We start from the raw sequence: 24,469 nt of genomic DNA, 5'->3' as shown, positions 1-24,469 counted from the left end.
GCTAGAGTGAAATCTATTACGTCATGTTACATTCATTCATGTACAAATAAAATGTGCAGCTTCTAGTGACACTATTCTTATGTGCATGGGGCTCATTTCTGAACCGTTCTAAAATACAGGTGCGCACTTATGTTCATAGCACGTACACAGTATCATCGTACGCCTCCATTCTGCACTATCATGGTCTGGGTAGACACTGTACAAGATATTATGAAGATATTTGGCTCCATGAGCTCAAATGAGAATAATGCTTGGATGAGTCAACTGTATTCGTTCCTGTAGTGACTGTATTAGGACTGTGGGGATGTACGTAGCTTGTAGGGCTGGGGCAGGAGATGGCGAATTCTTCCTCTATTGCCCCCTACTCCGCACACGCTGCGTCAATTCGCTGCTAAGCTGGTTGCCATCTCCCTGGCCGGTTTCCTGTAATCAGTAATTACAGAGTGCTGCTGGTGACTCTGAAGTGTATGTGTATGGGGGTGGGTGGGGGCAATATGTGTGCTGCCTCCGCTACATAAGAAGCCCCTGAAAGTCTAAGCCTTCTCTACTGGTCCCACTGCTAATGGGGCCATCACTGGCTCTTCATATTACTGTTACTGTCATTCTAAGGGGAATTATTAATAAGTGGTAATAAGTGCCACTATTAATAAGCATTTCCAGATTTAATATCACCAGCAACATCTTATCACTATTGGTTTGTTACAGAAATGCTTATTTCATTAATAAGTGATATTTTCTGTCTCCTCCTGTTATACTGCAGCCAAACTAAGTGGGATAACCAGTAGCCTAGCATGCAGAGTAACAAACCGGTAACAGCATAAGGACGCATGGGACACTTTTGACTACATCTCTATTTGAATATGTATCCTAATGTGCATCACCTGAATGCCTCCATATGGTTCTCAGTAATCCGTGTGACATGATACAGGATGCATGGCATTTATATGACGCAAAAGACGGATCCAAAGTGCAACAAGCTCATGGGTTGTCCAGGGTTTCTTAAACCTAACTGTTAAAAATATGTTTGCCTGTGGCCTATAGCAACCCATATTCCGAGTAAGGTCGGTATTAGTGACTGCACAGAGGCCCAGTCACATTACACTGCCTGGTGTGAAAGAAAAAGTGTATTGAAGCAAGACATCAGAAGAAGAGAAGAGCCGGACATAATAGTGACCAATAGCCGGGTGTCACCCTATTTATTTCCCATCCTCCTTTCTACTGAAAGAAATCAAATCTATACTCCGGGTTATGTGAATATCAAGGCATAAGTCCCTGTTTAGCCGGGTTACTCATCCCCAAAAACATACAGATATTACAGAGCGGCTATTTTATATAATACATGGAGGGGAAAAGGGAAGAGAGCACCACAACAGTGCCCACACATTGGAGGTTCTGCCATTCACCAGTATCCTGTCACGTGCTGGCCACTGGAAAGTACATCCTGTCACGTACTGGCCACCATATAGTACATCCTGTCTCGCACTATCTACCAGCCACCAGACAGTGCATCCTGTCCTACACTAGCCACCATACAGTGCACCCTGTCACGCACCAGCCAGTATATCCTGTCATGCACCAGCCACCAAACAGTGCATCCTGTCACGCACTATCTACCAGCCACCAGACAGTGCATCCTGTCACGCACCAGCCACCAGACAGTGCATCCTGTCACTCACCAGCCACCAGACAGTGCATCCTGTCACTCACCAGCCACCAGACAGTACATCCTGTCACTCACCGGCCACCAGACTGTACATCCTGTCACTCACCGGCCACCAGACTGTACATCCTGTCACTCACCAGCCACCAGACAGTACATCCTGTTACTCACCAGCCACCAGACAGTGCATCCTGTAACGCACCAGCCACCAGACAGTGCATCCTGTCACGCACCAGCCACCAGACAGTGCATCCTGTCACGCACCAGCCACCAGACAGTACATCCTGTCACTCACCGGCCACCAGACTGTACATCCTGTCACTCACCGGCCACCAGACTGTACATCCTGTCACTCACCAGCCACCAGACAGTACATCCTGTTACTCACCAGCCACCAGACAGTGCATCCTGTCACGCACCAGCCACCAGACAGTGCATCCTGTCACTCACCAGCCACCAGACTGTACATCCTGTCACTCACCAGCCAACAGACTGTACATCCTGTCACTCATCAGTCACCAGACTGTACATCCTGTCACTCACCAGCCACCAGACAGTGCATCCTGCCATGCACCAGCCACCAGACAGTACATCCTGTCACTCACCAGCCACCAGACAGTACATCCTGTCACTCACCAGCCACCAGACTGTACATCCTGTCACTCACCAGCCACCAGACAGTACATCCTGTCACTCACCAGCCACCAGACAGTACATCCTGTCATGCACTATCTACCAGCCACCAGACAGTGCATCCTGTCATGCACCAGACAGAGCATCCTGTCACGCACCAGCCACCAGACAGTGCATCCTGTCACTCACCAGCCACCAGACAGTGCATCCTGTCCTACACTAGCCACCATACAGTGCACCCTGTCACGCACCAGACAGTATATCCTGTCATGCACCAGCCACCAGACAGTGCATCCTGTCACGCACTATCTACCAGCCACCAGACAGTGCATCCTGTCATGCACCAGCCACCAGACAGTGCATCCTGTCACTCACCAGCCACCAGACAGTGCATCCTGTCACTCATCAGCCACCAGACTGTACATCCTGTCACTCACCAGCCACCAGACAGTGCATCCTGCCATGCACCAGCCACCAGACAGTACATCCTGTCACTCACCAGCCACCAGACAGTACATCCTGTCACTCACCAGCCACCAGACTGTACATCCTGTCACTCACCAGCCACCAGACAGTACATCCTGTCACTCACCAGCCACCAGACTACATCCTGTCACTCACCAGTCACCAGACAGTACATCCTGTCACTCACCAGCCACCAGACAGTACATCCTGTCACTCACCAGCCACCAGACAGTACATCCTGTTACGCACTATCTACCAGCCACCAGACAGTGCATCCTGTCACGCACCAGACAGAGCATCCTGTCACGGACCAGCCACCAGACAGTGCATCCTGTCACTCACCAGCCACCGTACAGTGCATCCTGTCCTACACTAGCCACCATACAGTGCACACTGTCACGCACCAGACAGTATATCCTGTCATGCACCAGCCACCAGACAGTGCATCCTGTCACGCACTATCTACCAGCCACCAGACAGTGCATCCTGTCACGCACTATCTACCAGCCACCAGACAGTGCATCCTGTCATGCACCAGCCACCAGACAGTGCATCCTGTCACTCACCAGCCACCAGACAGTGCATCCTGTCACTTACCAGCCACCAGACAGTGCATCCTGTCACTCACCAGCCACCAGACAGTACATCCTGTCACTCACCAGCCACCAGACTGTACATCCTGTCTCTCACCAGACAGTACATCCTGTCACTCACCAGCCACCAGACAGTGCATCCTGCCATGCACCAGCCACCAGACAGTGCATCCTGTCACTCACCAGCCACCAGACAGTACATCCTGTCACTCACCAGCCACCAGACTGTACATCCTGTCACTCACCAGCCACTAGACAGTACATCCTGTCACTCACCAGTCACCAGACAGTACATCCTGTCACTCACCAGCCACCAGACAGTACATCCTGTTACGCACTATCTACCAGCCACCAGACAGTGCATCCTGTCACGCACCAGACAGAGCATCCTGTCACGGACCAGCCACCAGACAGTGCATCCTGTCACTCACCAGCCACCGTACAGTGCATCCTGTCCTACACTAGCCACCATACAGTGCACACTGTCACGCACCAGACAGTATATCCTGTCATGCACCAGCCACCAGACAGTGCATCCTGTCACGCACTATCTACCAGCCACCAGACAGTGCATCCTGTCATGCACCAGCCACCAGACAGTGCATCCTGTCACTCACCAGCCACCAGACAGTGCATCCTGTCACTCACCAGCCACCAGACAGTACATCCTGTCACTCACCAGCCACCAGACTGTACATCCTGTCACTCACCAGCCACCAGACAGTACATCCTGTCACTCACCAGCCACCAGACAGTGCATCCTGCCATGCACCAGCCACCAGACAGTACATCCTGTCACTCACCAGCCACCAGACAGTACATCCTGTCACTCACCAGCCAGTACATCCTGTCACTCACCAGCCACCAGACTGTACATCCTGTCACTCACCAGCCACTAGACAGTACATCCTGTCACTCACCAGACAGTGCATCCTGTCCTACACTAGCCACCATACAGTGCACACTGTCACGCACCAGACAGTATATCCTGTCATGCACCAGCCACCAGACAGTGCATCCTGTCACGCACCAGCCACCAGACAGTGCATCCTGTCACTCACCAGCCACCAGACAGTGCATCCTGTCACTCACCAGCCACCAGACAGTGCATCCTGTCACTCACCAGCCACCAGACAGTGCATCCTGTCACTCACCAGCCACCAGACTGTACATCCTGTCACTCACCAGCCACCAGACAGTACATCCTGTCACTCACCAGCCACCAGACAGTGCATCCTGCCATGCACCAGCCACCAGACAGTACATCCTGTCACTCACCAGCCACCAGACAGTACATCCTGTCACTCACCAGCCACCAGACAGTACATCCTGTCACTCACCAGCCACCAGACTGTACATCCTGTCACTCACCAGCCACTAGACAGTACATCCTGTCACTCACCAGACAGTGCATCCTGTCCTACACTAGCCACCATACAGTGCACACTGTCACGCACCAGACAGTATATCCTGTCACGCACCAGCCACCAGACAGTGCATCCTGTCACGCACCAGCCACCAGACAGTGCATCCTGTCACGCACCAGCCACCAGACAGTGCATCCTGTCACTCACCAGCCACCAGACAGTGCATCCTGTCACTCACCAGCCACCAGACTGTACATCCTGTCACTCACCAGCCACCAGACTGTACATCCTGTCACTCACCAGCCACCAGACAGTACATCCTGTCACTCACCAGCCACCAGACAGTGCATCCTGTCACGCACCAGCCACCAGACAGTGCATCCTGTCACGCACCTGCCACCAAATAGTGCATCCTGTCACGCACCAGCCACCAGACAGTACATCCTGTCACTCACCAGCCACCAGACAGTACATCCTGTCACTCACCAGCCACCAGACTGTACATCCTGTCACTCACCAGCCACCAGACAGTGCATCCTGCCATGCACCAGCCACCAGACAGTACATCCTGTCACTCACCAGCCACCAGACAGTACATCCTGTCACTCACCAGCCACCAGACTGTACATCCTGTCACTCACCAGCCACCAGACTGTACATCCTGTCACTCACCAGCCACCAGACAGTACATCCTGTCACTCACCAGCCATCACACTGTACATCCTGTCACTCACCAGCCACCAGACAGTACATCCTGTCACTCACCAGCCACCAGACAGTACATCCTGTCACGCACTATCTACCAGCCACCAGACAGTGCGTCCTGTCACGCACCAGACAGAGCATCCTGTCACGCACCAGCCACCAGACAGTGCAACCTGTCACTCACCAGCCACCAGACAGTGCATCCTGTCACGAACCAGCCACCAGACTGTACATTCTGTCACTCACCAGCCACCAGACAGTACATCCTGTCACTCACCAGCCACCAGACAGTACATCCTGTCACGCACTATCTACCAGCCACCAGACAGTGCGTCCTGTCACGCACCAGACAGTGCATCCTGTCACGCACCAGCCACCAGACAGTGCATCCTGTCACTCACCAGCCACCAGACTGTACATCCTGTCACTCACCAGCCACCAGACAGTGCATCCTGTCACGCACTATCTACCAGCCACCAGACAGTGCATCCTGTCATGCACCAGCCACCAGACAGTGCATCCTGTCACTCACCAGCCACCAGACAGTGCATCCTGTCACTCACCAGCCACCAGACAGTGCATCCTGTCACTCACCAGCCACCAGACTGTACATCCTGTCACTCACCAGCCACCAGACAGTACATCCTGTCACTCACCAGCCACCAGACAGTGCATCCTGCCATGCACCAGCCACCAGACAGTGCATCCTGTCCTACACTAGCCACCATACAGTGCACACTGTCACGCACCAGACAGTATATCCTGTCATGCACCAGCCACCAGACAGTGCATCCTGTCACGCACCAGCCACCAGACAGTGCATCCTGTCACGCACCAGCCACCAGACAGTGCATCCTGTCACTCACCAGCCACCAGACAGTGCATCCTGTCACTCACCAGCCACCAGACAGTGCATCCTGTCACTCACCAGCCACCAGACTGTACATCCTGTCACTCACCAGCCACCAGACAGTGCATCCTGTCACGCACCAGCCACCAGACAGTGCATCCTGTCACGCACCTGCCACCAAATAGTGCATCCTGTCACTCACCAGCCACCAGACAGTACATCCTGTCACTCACCAGCCACCAGACTGTACATCCTGTCACTCACCAGCCACCAGACAGTACATCCTGTCACTCACCAGCCACCAGACAGTGCATCCTGCCATGCACCAGCCACCAGACAGTGCATCCTGTCACTCACCAGCCACCAGACAGTACATCCTGTCACTCACCAGCCACCAGACTGTACATCCTGTCACTCACCAGCCACCAGACAGTACATCCTGTCACTCACCAGCCACCAGACAGTACATCCTGTCACTCACCAGCCACCAGACTGTACATCCTGTCACTCACCAGCCACCAGACAGTACATCCTGTCACTCACCAGCCACCAGACAGTACATCCTGTCACGCACTATCTACCAGCCACCAGACAGTACATCCTGTCACTCACCAGCCACCAGACTGTACATCCTGTCACTCACCAGCCACCAGACAGTACATCCTGTCACTCACCAGCCACCAGACAGTGCATCCTGCCATGCACCAGCCACCAGACAGTGCATCCTGTCACGCACCAGCCACCAGACAGTGCATCCTGTCACTCACCAGCCACCAGACAGTGCATCCTGTCACTCACCAGCCACCAGACAGTGCATCCTGTCACTCACCAGCCACCAGACTGTACATCCTGTCACTCACCAGCCACCAGACTGTACATCCTGTCACTCACCAGCCACCAGACTGTACATCCTGTCACTCACCAGCCACCAGACAGTGCATCCTGTCACGCACCAGCCACCAGACAGTGCATCCTGTCACGCACCTGCCACCAAATAGTGCATCCTGTCACTCACCAGCCACCAGACAGTACATCCTGTCACTCACCAGCCACCAGACTGTACATCCTGTCACTCACCAGCCACCAGACAGTGCATCCTGTCACGCACCAGCCACCAGACAGTGCATCCTGTCACGCACCTGCCACCAAATAGTGCATCCTGTCACTCACCAGCCACCAGACAGTACATCCTGTCACTCACCAGCCACCAGACTGTACATCCTGTCACTCACCAGCCACCAGACAGTACATCCTGTCACTCACCAGCCACCAGACAGTGCATCCTGCCATGCACCAGCCACCAGACAGTGCATCCTGTCACTCACCAGCCACCAGACAGTACATCCTGTCACTCACCAGCCACCAGACAGTACATCCTGTCACTCACCAGCCACCAGACAGTACATCCTGTCACTCACCAGCCACCAGACAGTACATCCTGTCACTCACCAGCCACCAGACTGTACATCCTGTCACTCACCAGCCACCAGACAGTACATCCTGTCACTCACCAGCCACCAGACAGTACATCCTGTCACGCACTATCTACCAGCCACCAGACAGTGTGTCCTGTCACTCACCAGCCACCAGACAGTGCATCCTGTCACGAACCAGCCACCAGACTGTACATCCTGTCACTCACCAGCCACCAGACAGTACATCCTGTCACTCACCAGCCACCAGACAGTACATCCTGTCACGCACTATCTACCAGCCACCAGACAGTGCGTCCTGTCACGCACCAGACAGTGCATCCTGTCACGCACCAGCCACCAGACAGTGCATCCTGTCACTCACCAGCCACCAGACAGTGCATCCTGTCACTCACCAGCCAGTACATCCTGTCACTCACCAGCCACCAGACTGTACATCCTGTCACTCACCAGCCACCAGACAGTGCATCCTGTCACGCACCAGCCACCAGACAGTGCATCCTGTCATGCACCTGCCACCAAATAGTGCATTCTGTCACTCACCAGCCACCAGACTGTACATCCTGTCACTCACCAGCCACCAGACTGTACATCCTGTCACTCACCAGCCACCAGACAGTGCATCCTGCCATGCACCAGCCACCAGACTGTACATCCTGTCACTCACCAGCCACCAGACAGTACATCCTGTCACTCACCAGCCACCAGACAGTACATCCTGTCACCAGCCACCAGACTGTACATCCTGTCACTCACCAGCCACCAGACTGTACATCCTGTCACTCACCAGCCACCAGACAGTGCATCCTGCCATGCACCAGCCACCAAATACTATACTAGCTACTAGTTTGGAAGGGAACGGGTAGTCGCCGGTTCATATCCCGACACCAGCAGCCTGAAGGGAAAATATCCTGACAGGACAGGTAAGTACTCTATTCCAACCCCTCTCCCCCCCCCTAACCCTTACTCGGACCGGCATCGGGATTAAGATAGGTGTCGGTATTTCGCTGCCTATCTTAGATCCATTGTCTGGATGCTGATATAGCTATTGAGACCGGTGGCCACATTCCATTTGGAAGTTGTGCCATGCATGACTTGCCATTGGGTCCTGTTATAGATTGGCCCCAATACTGAAGGTCCTTCCATAGACCGCCTCCAGACTATAGTTCCTGTCATACACTAGCCACCAGATTTTAGGTCTCTAGGTACAACTGTCACCAGATTAGTGGTTCTGCAATAGAATAGAATAGACTAGCCAAAATATAGGAAACCATGTCCTACACTAGCCGTACACAGATAGAAGGTTTTGCCATACTAGTCACCAGACTGTAGGTCCTGATACGGCAATTACCAGATTGGAGTTCCTGATATGCGTTGCCACCGCATAGAGGGTTCTGCCACACATCTGCCCCCAGTTTGAAGGTCCTGTCATGGACTAGCCAACAACTTGAAAGTCCTGAAACTACTGTGTATAGGTGCAGCTCTGCGGCAATCTCTTCGTGCCGCAGATAATGCTGCTGGTGTCGGTTGTTTTCTAGAACAGAGACAAATTACAATGTTAGAAATAAATTTTGTAATCGATTAATAATTGACATAAAACTTTTAACTCCATTAACTATTTACCTTCTTGATTAAAGGCTTAAAGTTGATGAAAGTAATAGTGAAGTGTCAAGAAGATATTTGGGGAGGAGTAAATAAGAGAGCCCCTGAGTACAGGGTCATGACGCTCACCCCAGGTTTGAGGAATAGGAAGGGGGGGGGGGGGAGTTTGAGCCTTTCATGTTTCTCTCTAATGATTTTCATGATAATTAATCACAGAAACAGAATCTCACAGAGGCCGTCCGCTTTGGCTCATTGATGGCAGCCCCCTCCCCAGGCATTGAAGCCCATTGTGTTGTATCTATAGAAGTATAGTGATGGCTGTGGCAGACGCTGGGAACAAAAAGTAACATAATGGAGCTGAACTACAATTCCCAGGATGCTTATGGCTCTTCAAAGTGAAATAGAAAACAGCTGGGGCTAAAAGATACAGGACCCAAGAGCCATTTATCAGGAGACACTAAGCACTGACTAATACCGATTCTCATTTCCGCAGCAGATTCCCAACACAGTTATTACAACAGCCAGATCTTCACTGGTGCTGGGACTGACGCACAGGAGCGCAATTCTGGCCCACTGGTGCTGGGACCGATGCACAGGAGTGCAGTTCTGGCCCACTGGTGCTGGGACCGACGCACAGGAGCGCAGTTCTGGCCCACTGGTGCTTGGACGCACAGGAGCGCAGTTCTGGCCCACTGGTGCTGGGACGCACAGGAGCGCAGTTCTGGCCCACTGGTGCTGGGACGCACAGGAGCGCAGTTCTGGCCCACTGGTGCTGGGACGCACAGGAGCGCAGTTCTGGCCCACTGGTGCTGGGACCGATGCACAGGAGCGCAGTTCTGGCCCACTGGTGCTGGGACCGATGCACAGGAGCGCAGTTCTGGTCCACTGGTGCTGGGACCGACGCACAGGAGCGCAGTTCTGGCCCACTGGTGGTGGGACCGACGCACAGGAGCGCAGTTCTGGTCCACTGGTGCTGGGACCGATGCACAGAAGCGCAGTTCTGGTCCACTGGTGCTGGGACCGATGCACAGGAGCGCAATTCTGGCCCACTGGTGCTGGGACCGATGCACAGGAGCGCAGTTCTGGTCCACTGGTGCTGGGACCGATGCACAGGAGCGCAGTTCTGGTCCACTGGTGCTGGGACCGATGCACAGGAGCGCAGTTCTGGTCCACTGGTGCTGGGACCAATGCACAGGAGCGCAATTCTGGCCCACTGGTCCTGGGACGCACAGGAGCGCAATTCTGGCCCACTGGTGCTGGGACGCACAGGAGCGCAATTCTGGCCCACTGGCACTGGGACCGATGCACAGGAGCGCATTCTGGCCCACTGGTGCTGGGACCGATGCACAGGAGCGCAGTTCTGGCCCACGGGTGCTCGGACCAACGCACATGAGCGCAATTCTGGCCCACTGGTGCTGGGACCGATGCACAGGAGCGCAGTTCTGGCCCACTGGTGCTGGGACCGACGCACTGGAGCGCAGTTCTGGCCCACTGGTGCTGGGACCGATGCACAGGAGCGCAATTCTGGCCCACTGGTGCTGGGACGCACAGGAGCAAAGTTCTGGCCCACTGGTGCTGGGACCGATGCACATGAGCGCAGTTCTGGCCTACTGGGACCGATGCACAGGAGCGCAATTCTGGCCCACTGGTGCTGGGACGCACAGGAGCGCAATTCTGGCCCACTGGCACTGGGACCGATGCACAGGAGCGCATTCTGGCCCACTGGTGCTGGGACCGATGCACAGGAGCGCAGTTCTGTCCCACGGGTGCTCGGACCAACGCACATGAGCGCAATTCTGGCCCACTGGTGCTGGGACCGATGCACAGGAGCGCAGTTCTGGCCCACTGGTGCTGGGACCGACGCACTGGAGCGCAGTTCTGGCCCACTGGTGCTGGGACCGACGCACAGGAGCGCAATTCTGTCCCACTGGTGCTGGGACGCACAGGAGCAAAGTTCTGGCCCACTGGTGCTGGGACCGATGCACATGAGCGCAGTTCTGGCCCACTGGTACTGGGACCGATGCACAGGAGCGCAGTTCTGGCCCACTGGTGCTGGGACGCACAGGAGCGCAGTTCTGTCCCACGGGTGCTGGGACCGACGCACATGAGCGCAGTTCTGGCCCACTGGTGCTGGGATGCACAGGAGCGCAGTTCTGGCCCACTGGTGCTGGGACGCTCAGGAGCGCAGTTCTGTCCCACGGGTGCTGGGACCGACGCACATGAGCGCAGTTCTGGCCCACTGGTGCTAGGATGTACAGGAGCGCAGTTCTGGCCCACTGGTGCTGGGACCGATGCACATGAGCGCAGTTCTGTCCCACGGGTGCTGGGACCGACGCACAGGAGCGCAGTTCTGGCCCACTGGCACTGGGACGCACAGGAGCGCAGTTCTGTCCCACGGGTGCTGGGACCGACGCTCAGGAGCGCAGTTCTGGCCCACTGGTACTGGGACGCACAGGAGCGCAGTTCTGGCCCACTGGTGCTGGGACCGACGCACAGGAGCGCAGTTCTGGCCCACTGGTGCTGGGACCGATGCACAGGAGCGCAGTTCTGGATCACTGGTGCTGGGACCAATGCACAGGAGCGCAGTTCTGGTCCACTGGTGCTGGGACCGATGCAGAGGAGCGCTGTTCTGGCCCACTGGTGCTGGGACCGATGCACAGGAGCGCAGTTCTGGACCACTGGTGCTGGGACCGATACACAGGAGCGCAGTTCTGGTCCACTGGTGCTGGGACCGATGCACAGGAGCGCAGTTCTGGCCCACTGGTACTGGGACACACAGGAGCGCTGTTCTGGCCCACTGGTACTGGGATGCACAGGAGCGCAGTTCTGGCCCACTGGTGCTGGGACGCTCAGGAGCGCAATTCTGGCCCACTGGTGCTGGGACCGACGCACAGGAGTGCAGTTCTGGCCCACTGGTACTGGGACGCACAGGAGCGCAGTTCTGGCCCACTGGTACTGGGATGCACAGGAGCGCAGTTCTAGCCCACTGGTGCTGGGACCGACGCACAGGAGCGCAATTCTGGCCCACTGGTGCTGGGACGCACAGGAGCAAAGTTCTGGCCCACTGGTGCTGGGACCGATGCACATGAGCGCAGTTCTGGCCCACTGGTACTGGGACCGATGCACAGGAGCGCAGTTCTGGCCCACTGGTGCTGGGATGCACAGGAGCGCAGTTCTGTCCCACGGGTGCTGGGACCGACGCACATGAGCGCAGTTCTGGCCCACTGGTGCTGGGACCAATGCACAGGAGCGCTGTTCTGGCCCACTGGTACTGGGACGCAAAGGAGCGCAGTTCTGGCCCACTGGTGCTGGGACGCTCAGGAGCGCAATTCTGGCCCACTGGTACTGGGACCGACGCACAGGAGCGCAGTTCTGGCCCACTGGTACTGGGACGCACAGGAGCGCAGTTCTGGCCCACTGGTACTGGGACGCACAGGAGCGCAGTTCTGGCCCACTGGTGCTGGGACGCACAGGAGCAAAGTTCTGGCCCACTGGTGCTGGGACCGATGCACATGAGCGCAGTTCTGGCCCACTGGTACTGGGACCGATGCACAGGAGCGCAGTTCTGGCCCACTGGTGCTGGGACGCACAGGAGCGCAGTTCTGTCCCACGGGTGCTGGGACCGACGCACATGAGCGCAGTTCTGGCCCACTGGTGCTGGGACCAATGCACAGTAGCGCTGTTCTGGCCCACTGGTACTGGGACGCAAAGGAGCGCAGTTCTGGCCCACTGGTGCTGGGACGCTCAGGAGCGCAATTCTGGCCCACTGGTACTGGGACCGACGCACAGGAGTGCAGTTCTGGCCCACTGGTACTGGGACACACAGGAGCGCAGTTCTGGCCCACTGGTACTGGGACGCACAGGAGCGCAGTTCTGGCCCACTGGTGCTGGGACGCACAGGAGCAAAGTTCTGGCCCACTGGTGCTGGGACCGATGCACATGAGCGCAGTTCTGGCCCACTGGTACTGGGACCGATGCACAGGAGCGCAGTTCTGGCCCACTGGTGCTGGGACCGACGCACAGGAGCGCAGTTCTGTCCCACGGGTGCTGGGACCGACGCACAGGAGCGCAGTTCTGGTCCACTGGTGCTGGGACCGATGCAGAGGAGCGCAGTTCTGGCCCACTGGTACTGGGACACACAGGAGCGCTGTTCTGGCCCACTGGTACTGGGATGCACAGGAGCGCAGTTCTGGCCCACTGGTGCTGGGACGCTCAGGAGCGCAATTCTGGCCCACTGGTGCTGGGACCGACGCACAGGAGTGCAGTTCTGGCCCACTGGTACTGGGACGCACAGGAGCGCAGTTCTGGCCCACTGGTACTGGGATGCACAGGAGCGCAGTTCTAGCCCACTGGTGCTGGGACCGACGCACAGGAGCGCAATTCTGGCCCACTGGTGCTGGGACGCACAGGAGCAAAGTTCTGGCCCACTGGTGCTGGGACCGATGCACATGAGCGCAGTTCTGGCCCACTGGTACTGGGATGCAAAGGAGAGCAGTTCTGGCCCACTGGTGCTGGGACGCTCAGGAGCGCAATTCTGGCCCACTGGTACTGGGACTGACGCACAGGAGTGCAGTTCTGGCCCACTGGTACTGGGACGCACAGGAGCGCAGTTCTGGCCCACTGGTACTGGGATGCACAGGAGCGCAGTTCTGGCCCACTGGTGCTGGGACGCACAGGAGCAAAGTTCTGGCCCACTGGTGCTGGGACCGATGCACATGAGCGCAGTTCTGGCCCACTGGTACTGGGACCGATGCACAGGAGCGCAGTTCTGGCCCACTGGTGCTGGGACCGACGCACAGGAGCGCAGTTCTGGCCCACTGGTGCTGGGTAACGATGCACAGGAGCGCAGTTCTGGATCACTGGTGCTGGGACCAATGCACAGGAGCGCAGTTCTGGTCCACTGGTGCTGGGACTGATGCAGAGGAGCGCAGTTCTGGCCCACTGGTGCTGGGCCCGATGCACAGGAGCGCAGTTCTGGACCACTGGTGCTGGGACTGATGCAGAGGAGCGCAGTTCTGGCCCACTGGTGCTGGGCCCGATGCACAGGAGCGCAGTTCTGGACCACTGGTGCTGGGACCGATGCACAGGAGCGCAGTTCTGGTCCACTGGTGCTGGGACCGATGCAGAGGAGCGCAGTTCTGGCCCACTGGTACTGGGACACACAGGAGCGCTGTTCTGGCCCACTGGTACTGGGATGCACAGGAGCGCAGTTCTGGCCCACTGGTGCTGGGACGCTCAGGAGCGCAATTCTGGCCCACTGGTGCTGGGACCGACGCACAGGAGTGCAGTTCTGGCCCACTGGTACTGGGACGCACAGGAGCGCAGTTCTGGCCCACTGGTACTGGGATGCACAGGAGCGCAGTTCTAGCCCACTGGTGCTGGGACCGACGCACAGGAGCGCAATTCTGGCCCACTGGTGCTGGGACGCACAGGAGCAAAGTTCTGGCCCACTGGTGCTGGGACCGATGCACATGAGCGCAGTTCTGGCCCACTGGTACTGGGACCGATGCACAGGAGCGCAGTTCTGGCCCACTGGTGCTGGGACGCACAGGAGCGCAGTTCTGTCCCACGGGTGCTGGGACCGACGCACATGAGCGCAGTTCTGGCCCACTGGTGCTGGGACCAATGCACAGGAGCGCTGTTCTGGCCCACTGGTACTGGGACGCAAAGGAGCGCAGTTCTGGCCCACTGGTGCTGGGACGCTCAGGAGCGCAATTCTGGCCCACTGGTACTGGGACCGACGCACAGGAGCGCAGTTCTGGCCCACTGGTACTGGGACGCACAGGAGCGCAGTTCTGGCCCACTGGTACTGGGACGCACAGGAGCGCAGTTCTGGCCCACTGGTGCTGGGACGCACAGGAGCAAAGTTCTGGCCCACTGGTGCTGGGACCGATGCACATGAGCGCAGTTCTGGCCCACTGGTACTGGGACCGATGCACAGGAGCGCAGTTCTGGCCCACTGGTGCTGGGACGCACAGGAGCGCAGTTCTGTCCCACGGGTGCTGGGACCGACGCACATGAGCGCAGTTCTGGCCCACTGGTGCTGGGACCAATGCACAGTAGCGCTGTTCTGGCCCACTGGTACTGGGACGCAAAGGAGCGCAGTTCTGGCCCACTGGTGCTGGGACGCTCAGGAGCGCAATTCTGGCCCACTGGTACTGGGACCGACGCACAGGAGTGCAGTTCTGGCCCACTGGTACTGGGACACACAGGAGCGCAGTTCTGGCCCACTGGTACTGGGACGCACAGGAGCGCAGTTCTGGCCCACTGGTGCTGGGACGCACAGGAGCAAAGTTCTGGCCCACTGGTGCTGGGACCGATGCACATGAGCGCAGTTCTGGCCCACTGGTACTGGGACCGATGCACAGGAGCGCAGTTCTGGCCCACTGGTGCTGGGACCGACGCACAGGAGCGCAGTTCTGTCCCACGGGTGCTGGGACCGACGCACAGGAGCGCAGTTCTGGTCCACTGGTGCTGGGACCGATGCAGAGGAGCGCAGTTCTGGCCCACTGGTACTGGGACACACAGGAGCGCTGTTCTGGCCCACTGGTACTGGGATGCACAGGAGCGCAGTTCTGGCCCACTGGTGCTGGGACGCTCAGGAGCGCAATTCTGGCCCACTGGTGCTGGGACCGACGCACAGGAGTGCAGTTCTGGCCCACTGGTACTGGGACGCACAGGAGCGCAGTTCTGGCCCACTGGTACTGGGATGCACAGGAGCGCAGTTCTAGCCCACTGGTGCTGGGACCGACGCACAGGAGCGCAATTCTGGCCCACTGGTGCTGGGACGCACAGGAGCAAAGTTCTGGCCCACTGGTGCTGGGACCGATGCACATGAGCGCAGTTCTGGCCCACTGGTACTGGGATGCAAAGGAGAGCAGTTCTGGCCCACTGGTGCTGGGACGCTCAGGAGCGCAATTCTGGCCCACTGGTACTGGGACTGACGCACAGGAGTGCAGTTCTGGCCCACTGGTACTGGGACGCACAGGAGCGCAGTTCTGGCCCACTGGTACTGGGATGCACAGGAGCGCAGTTCTGGCCCACTGGTGCTGGGACGCACAGGAGCAAAGTTCTGGCCCACTGGTGCTGGGACCGATGCACATGAGCGCAGTTCTGGCCCACTGGTACTGGGACCGATGCACAGGAGCGCAGTTCTGGCCCACTGGTGCTGGGACCGACGCACAGGAGCGCAGTTCTGGCCCACTGGTGCTGGGTAACGATGCACAGGAGCGCAGTTCTGGATCACTGGTGCTGGGACCAATGCACAGGAGCGCAGTTCTGGTCCACTGGTGCTGGGACTGATGCAGAGGAGCGCAGTTCTGGCCCACTGGTGCTGGGCCCGATGCACAGGAGCGCAGTTCTGGACCACTGGTGCTGGGACTGATGCAGAGGAGCGCAGTTCTGGCCCACTGGTGCTGGGCCCGATGCACAGGAGCGCAGTTCTGGACCACTGGTGCTGGGACCGATGCACAGGAGCGCAGTTCTGGTCCACTGGTGCTGGGACCGATGCAGAGGAGCGCAGTTCTGGCCCACTGGTACTGGGACACACAGGAGCGCTGTTCTGGCCCACTGGTACTGGGATGCACAGGAGCGCAGTTCTGGCCCACTGGTGCTGGGACGCTCAGGAGCGCAATTCTGGCCCACTGGTGCTGGGACCGACGCACAGGAGTGCAGTTCTGGCCCACTGGTACTGGGACGCACAGGAGCGCAGTTCTGGCCCACTGGTACTGGGATGCACAGGAGCGCAGTTCTAGCCCACTGGTGCTGGGACCGACGCACAGGAGCGCAATTCTGGCCCACTGGTGCTGGGACGCACAGGAGCAAAGTTCTGGCCCACTGGTGCTGGGACCGATGCACATGAGCGCAGTTCTGGCCCACTGGTACTGGGACCGATGCACAGGAGCGCAGTTCTGGCCCACTGGTGCTGGGACGCACAGGAGCGCAGTTCTGTCCCACGGATGCTGGGACCGACGCACATGAGCGCAGTTCTGGCCCACTGGTGCTGGGACCAATGCACAGGAGCGCTGTTCTGGCCCACTGGTACTGGGACGCAAAGGAGCGCAGTTCTGGCCCACTGGTGCTGGGACGCTCAGGAGCGCAATTCTGGCCCACTGGTACTGGGACCGACGCACAGGAGTGCAGTTCTGGCCCACTGGTACTGGGACGCACAGGAGCGCAGTTCTGGCCCACTGGTACTGGGACGCACAGGAGCGCAGTTCTGGCCCACTGGTGCTGGGACGCACAGGAGCAAAGTTCTGGCCCACTGGTGCTGGGACCGATGCACATGAGCGCAGTTCTGGCCCACTGGTACTGGGACCGATGCACAGGAGCGCAGTTCTGGCCCACTGGTGCTGGGACTGATGCAGAGGAGCGCAGTTCTGGCCCACTGGTGCTGGGCCCGATGCACAGGAGCGCAGTTCTGGTCCACTGGTGCTGGGACCAATGCACAGGAGCGCAGTTTGGCCCACTGGTGCTGGGACCGATGCACAGGAGCACAGTTCTGGCCCACTGGTGCTGGGACCGATGCACAGGGGTGCAGTTCTGGTGCTGGGACCGATGCACAGGAGCGCAGTTCTGGCCCACTGGTGCTGGGACGCACAGGAGCGCAGCTCTGGACCACTGGTGCTGGAACCGATGCACAGGAGCGCAGTTCTGGCCCACTGGTGCTGGGACCGATGCACAGGAGCGCAGTTCTTGCCGACTGGTGCTGGGACCGACGCACAGGAGCGCAGTTCTGGACCACTGGTGCTGGGACCGACGCACAGGAGCGCAGTTCTGGGCCACTGGTGCTGGGACCGATGCACAGGAGCACAGTTCTGGATCACTGGTGCTGGGACCAATGCACAGGAGCGCAGTTCTGGTCCACTGGTGCTGGGACCGATGCAGAGGAGCGCAGTTCTGGCCCACTGGTGCTGGGACGCACAGGAGCGCAGTTCTGGAACACTGGTGCTAGAACCGATGCACAGGAGCGCAGTTCTGGCCCACTGGTGTTGAGACCGATGCACAGGAGCGCAGTTCTTGCCGACTGGTGCTGGGACCGATGCACAGGAGCGCAGTTCTGGCCCACTGGTGCTGGGACCGACGCACAGGAGCGCAGTTCTGGCCCACTGGTGCTGGGACCGACGCACAGGAGCGCAGTTCTGGCCCACTGGTGCTGGGACCGATGCACAGGAGCGCAGTTCTGGATCACTGGTGCTGGGACCGATGCAGAGGAGCGCAGTTCTGGCCCACTGGTGCTGGGACGCTCAGGAGCGCAATTCTGGCCCACTGGTGCTGGGACCGACGCACAGGAGTGCAGTTCTGGCCCACTGGTACTGGGACGCACAGGAGCGCAGTTCTGGCCCACTGGTACTGGGATGCACAGGAGCGCAGTTCTAGCCCACTGGTGCTGGGACGCACAGGAGCAAAGTTCTGGCCCACTGGTGCTGGGACCGATGCACATGAGCGCAGTTCTGGCCCACTGGTACTGGGACCGATGCACAGGAGCGCAGTTCTGGCCCACTGGTGCTGGGACGCACAGGAGCGCAGTTCTGTCCCACTGGTGCTGGGACCGACGCACATGAGCGCAGTTCTGGCCCACTGGTGCTGGGACCAATGCACAGGAGCGCTGTTCTGGCCCACTGGTACTGGGACGCAAAGGAGCGCAGTTCTGGCCCACTGGTGCTGGGACGCTCAGGAGCGCAATTCTGGCCCACTGGTACTGGGACCGACGCACAGGAGTGCAGTTCTGGCCCACTGGTACTGGGACGCACAGGAGCGCAGTTCTGGCCCACTGGTACTGGGACGCACAGGAGCGCAGTTCTGGCCCACTGGTGCTGGGACGCACAGGAGCAAAGTTCTGGCCCACTGGTGCTGGGACCGATGCACATGAGCGCAGTTCTGGCCCACTGGTACTGGGACCGATGCACAGGAGCGCAGTTCTGGCCCACTGGTGCTGGGACTGATGCAGAGGAGCGCAGTTCTGGCCCACTGGTGCTGGGCCCGATGCACAGGAGCGCAGTTCTGGTCCACTGGTGCTGGGACCAATGCACAGGAGCGCAGTTTGGCCCACTGGTGCTGGGACCGATGCACAGGAGCACAGTTCTGGCCCACTGGTGCTGGGACCGATGCACAGGGGTGCAGTTCTGGTCCACTGGTGCTGGGACCGATGCACAGGAGCGCAGTTCTGGCCCACTGGTGCTGGGACGCACAGGAGCGCAGCTCTGGACCACTGGTGCTGGAACCGATGCACAGGAGCGCAGTTCTGGCCCACTGGTGCTGGGACCGATGCACAGGAGCGCAGTTCTTGCCGACTGGTGCTGGGACCGACGCACAGGAGCGCAGTTCTGGACCACTGGTGCTGGGACCGACGCACAGGAGCGCAGTTCTGGGCCACTGGTGCTGGGACCGATGCACAGGAGCACAGTTCTGGATCACTGGTGCTGGGACCAATGCACAGGAGCGCAGTTCTGGTCCACTGGTGCTGGGACCGATGCAGAGGAGCGCAGTTCTGGCCCACTGGTGCTGGGACGCACAGGAGCGCAGTTCTGGAACACTGGTGCTGGAACCGATGCACAGGAGCGCAGTTCTGGCCCACTGGTGTTGAGACCGATGCACAGGAGCGCAGTTCTTGCCGACTGGTGCTGGGACCGATGCACAGGAGCGCAGTTCTGGCCCACTGGTGCTGGGACCGACGCACAGGAGCGCAGTTCTGGCCCACTGGTGCTGGGACCGACGCACAGGAGCGCAGTTCTGGCCCACTGGTGCTGGGACCGATGCACAGGAGCGCAGTTCTGGATCACTGGTGCTGGGACCGATGCAGAGGAGCGCAGTTCTGGCCCACTGGTGCTGGGACCGATGCACAGGAGCGCAGTTCTGGCCCACTGGTGCTGGGACCGATGCACAGGACCGCAGTTCTGGTCCACTGGTGCTGGGACCAATGCACAGGAGCGCAGTTCTGGCCCACTGGTGCTGGGACGCACAGGAGCGCAGTTCTGGACCACTGGTGCTGGAACCGATGCACAGGAACGCAGTTCTGGCCCACTGGTGCTGGGACCGATGCACAGGAGCGCAGTTTGGCCCACTGGTGCTGGGACCGATGCACAGGAGCGCAGTTCTGGCCCACTGGTGCTGGGACCGATGCACAGGAGCGCAGTTCTGGTCCACTGGTGCTGGGACCAATGCACAGGAGCGCAGTTCTGGCCCACTGGTGCTGGGACGCACAGTAGCGCAGTTCTGGCCCACTGGTGCTGGAACCGATGCACAGGAGCGCAGTTCTGGCCCACTGGTGCTGGGACCGATGCACAGGAGCGCAGTTCTTGCCGACTGGTGCTGGGATCGATGCACAGGAGCGCAGTTCTGGACCACTGGTGCTGGGACCGATGCACAGGAGCGCAGTTCTGGTCCACTGGTGCTGGGACCAATGCACAGGAGCGCAGTTCTGGCCCACTGGTGCTGGGACCAATGCACAGGAGCGCAGTTCTGGCCCACTGGTGCTGGGACGCACAGGAGCGCAGTTCTGGACCACTGGTGCTGGAACCGATGCACAGGAGCGCAGTTCTGGCCCACTGGTGCTGGGACCGATGCACAGGAGCGCAGTTCTTGCCGACTGGTGCTGGGATCGATGCACAGGAGCGCAGTTCTGGACCACTGGTGCTGGGACCGATGCACAGGAGCGCAGTTCTGGTCCACTGGTGCTGGGACCAATGCACAGGAGCGCAGTTCTGGCCCACTGGTGCTGGGACGCACAGGAGCGCAGTTCTGGACCACTGGTGCTGGAACCGATGCACAGGAGCGCAGTTCTGGCCCACTGGTGCTGGGAAGCACAGGAGCGCAGTTCTGGCTCTTCCTCTTTACTATTAAAAGGTCGTTTTCAATATGCTCTCAGGATGCAGCAAAAGTTTTTGAGGTCAACGTCTTTGTGATCTGCGTTCAACGTCTTTTTATCTACAAATTAAGCACTTGTAGTCTTTCCCCTTTTGCTGCAGAGGACGAATGGAGCTTATCACCCACATGTACCTTATAATTGCAGGTGACAAGCCCCACTTGTCATCCACAGCATAGTGGCCCCACAAAATGACCTTCTCAGCTCCGGCACTAATCACCGGTTGGTGGGGAGTCCTGAGTAGCAGTGGGGCCGGTCCCAGATCAGACGTCATCGTCAGGACAAACGAAAATTAAATATAAGTTAGAATGGGCACAGTCATTTTGTGGGACTGGAAACCACATTTTGGAACTTTGTGCCCGATTCAGACCCAGACGCTAAGCCGCGATCTCTCGCTATGGGCGATTGTCACCTGTCTGCGTATGCATCGCAGTGTGCGTGCGCGAACCGGTCTGTGCGATGGGGAAGTGCTCGCTCGAAGCCCGCAGGCAGGCCGCTCCTTTGAGTGCCGTTTGTGGGTGGTAACAGGGGAAGGTCCTTTCAAACGGGGGAGTGGTTGTGCGAACGCAGGCGTGTCTGAGCACCAAAACGGTGTTCTTTGAGCATGCATAATTAACATGGAAGCGTCATTGTGCACATCACCAGGTTGTATTTCAGCCTGCAGTGATCGCAGTGCTTGTGGTGGGGTAGGGTCTACCTCAAGCGCTGCGTGCTGCTCCGATGGCTCTCGATGTTACCGATTAATCACACACTTCCTGGACATGACGTGTGCGTGGGCGTCTTGAGACCGGTGTGCACTCACTGCCGTCGCTCTCTAAGACATACAGGGCGTCCTTACATCAGACAGTGCGATCGCGGAATTTGCATACCCGGCCCCTATTGGATGCGCGCGATGGCGGCTTAGCGTCCAGGTCTGAATCGCCCCCTTTGTTTGTTGATACTGCAAATAGTAAAGTTTGTCTGTTTTCTTTTTTTTTATTGTAACCGAGCCTTGAAAAGTGTTCTATAGACAACAAATTAATAAATGAATTCAAATTTACATTTATTATACTATATTTACCATTTATTCAGTTTTTGTTTTAAATTAATAAAACTTTAGATGTGAAAAAGTCCTGCAATGATTTCACCAGATTTCATGTTGTAAAAAAATGTTTGTAGATATGGCCGGCACTCCCTTGCTGAGAATAATTTAAATGCGTCCGGAGCTTTCAATCAGGAGGGAAATACAGTACATGTCAATATTGTTAGGCGGCGACTTGGTCCAAAATGATCGGACCAAGGCGTTGTGAGTGTCGCCAAACAATTATGGTATATATAATATATATATATAAAGGAATGATTGATGTAAAGAGTAACCTTTTTGTAACTCTTTCATTGCCATGGCTAGCTCAAAAGAACATTTTAATTATGCGCGAGTTACTGAGGTGGAAGAGAAAAACAAGCAGACGGGAAAAAAAAAAGCGCATTGTGCGGGCTCGGTTAAAGTTGTCTCATCTTTGATGCTTCCGACAAGCCCCCTGACGTCCTCCAAATTTGGAAGCGTTTTGACATGGGCTTTCTGATGTGACCGGTCCTGCTGCCAGCCTCCCTACTGAACAAAGACAAGGCCACGTTCTCTGCTCCCCGGAGACAATCCGCACTCTGTCTGCAGCTTGGTGCTGAGCCTTTGCCAGTACAGTATTACTGAGAAGAGGGACAGATGTATAGGAAAAGTACCAGCCATTGACTACACAACATTGCCTCTTCCTTAACTTGCAGAGAGATAGCCACACTAAGGGTCTCAGAGCCGGACGCTATTTGCGGACGGTCGTTCTGATAAAGGGGGTGGCTATTTAAATGAACCGTTCGCTCTTTGCGGTCTGTTGCCGCCTCTATGTCTGAACGAGCGAACAAAACATGCGGTCGTTTTTTTTAAAAATACGCCCCCCTGGCCGCTCGCACCATACGTCATGTCCGCTATTTAATAGATTAATCGAGTACATCGAACAGCGTATGAACTGTTTGCTATTCCTGTGGTTGGTTTTTCCTACCGCAATCTTGCGAGCAGTTCTGACCAAGTGACGTGGTCGATGACGCTGCTGTATTAATTATGCACACCCTTAAAACGCCCGTTTTTACCTTTAAGCACGCCTGCGTTCTGATCTCCACTCCTCGTTTTCAAGCATCTTCCCCTGTTACCACCCACATACGCCTCCTGTCACTCAAAATAGCAGGCATTCACTATTTAGCGAGCACACGATTTTCGGCCGCACTGACTGGTTCGTGCATGCGTATTACTATCTGTACGCATGCGCAGATGTGTGAACATCGCTCGGAACGAACGAGCGGCCGCTTACGAGCGGCTCTGAATGAAGCCCTAATTGCTGACTTACAGATGGACCGCAGAGGGGCTACTGCAATACCGCCAATACCAGGGCTGTAAAATTATATTATATAATTTCCACAAGCAACCAATCAGTTATGTGCTATTATTTTTCTAAACTGAAATGCGTAGACCTGGTAGGACAAAGCTTTCCTGCTCTGCAGGCAGTTACTTGCTATGGATGTAGTGTGATGACTTGTGTCTTACTTACCCAATTATACTCTGTCCTTCTTTTGCCTTCACTCAACAAGTCTTTGTTGTAGAAAGTCGACGACTCAAGACCCTTGAGATGAAGGAAGAGCTACCGCTGACTGTGAAGAACGTGGTAAACGTGGGATCTCCAGGTGAGGGTCTAAGGAAAGTGGGTTTTCGTTTTACCTCCACCCAATTCTCATTTTTATTTATTTGTAAGGTGCCACATTGCGTCCCGAGTGCTGCACAGGGAATATACATAGTAATGGTGCAACTTGGCAGATACAGTACAGTAAATGTTATCTTTGGGCTACAACTAGGTAGGATGAGGATAGGAGGTCAGGGTAGGGGCAACTCACTGTATCTTGGCAGGCAGGCGGAGGTGAGAGGCAGGTAGGGAGAGGCAGTTTCGCACTCACTGAGCTTGTACCCAACTTAAGGGCGAGCGCACAGTATCAGAAATGGAAACTTTGTTGGCATGGAGACAAGGCGCACAGGTGGAACGGGTGGTGCCAGTGGCTGAACATGAGGGCGGAGGGCCCTGCTGTGAGAGCTACAAATTAGAACCATTTTACAGCTTCTCAGGAACCCAATAGTGGAAGCCATCACCTTTCCTTTGTTGTGTCTCTATGAACAGGAATTTCTTCCTGGGGGTCATAAACAGGTCAGGATTAAGGTCTGTGGGGGCCCCTGGGCAAGAAACACGTGGGGGCCCTATGAAATATGACCTTATGCAGTGCCCCC

At 57.2% G+C, this 24,469-nt stretch overlaps 1 protein-coding gene across 1 annotated transcript in view; it reads left to right on the top strand.

Annotated features, from left to right (window-relative positions):
- Positions 1-24,469, top strand: part of LOC148516575 (fibroleukin-like) — a 54,099-nt gene that overhangs the window by 6,379 nt on the left and 23,251 nt on the right. The window contains exon 2 of the mRNA XM_088479852.1: positions 23,797-23,877. Coding sequence (XP_088335978.1) covers positions 23,797-23,877 — 81 coding nt within the window. The remainder of the gene's footprint in view (positions 1-23,796; positions 23,878-24,469) is intronic.

This window comes from Taudactylus pleione, unplaced genomic scaffold, assembly GCF_031769625.1.
Source record: "Taudactylus pleione unplaced genomic scaffold, aTauple2 ptg000247l, whole genome shotgun sequence".
Lineage (NCBI taxonomy): Eukaryota > Metazoa > Chordata > Amphibia > Anura > Myobatrachidae > Taudactylus > Taudactylus pleione.
Note: the sequence above shows the minus strand (reverse complement) of the source record. Positions and strands in the feature narration are given on the sequence as shown.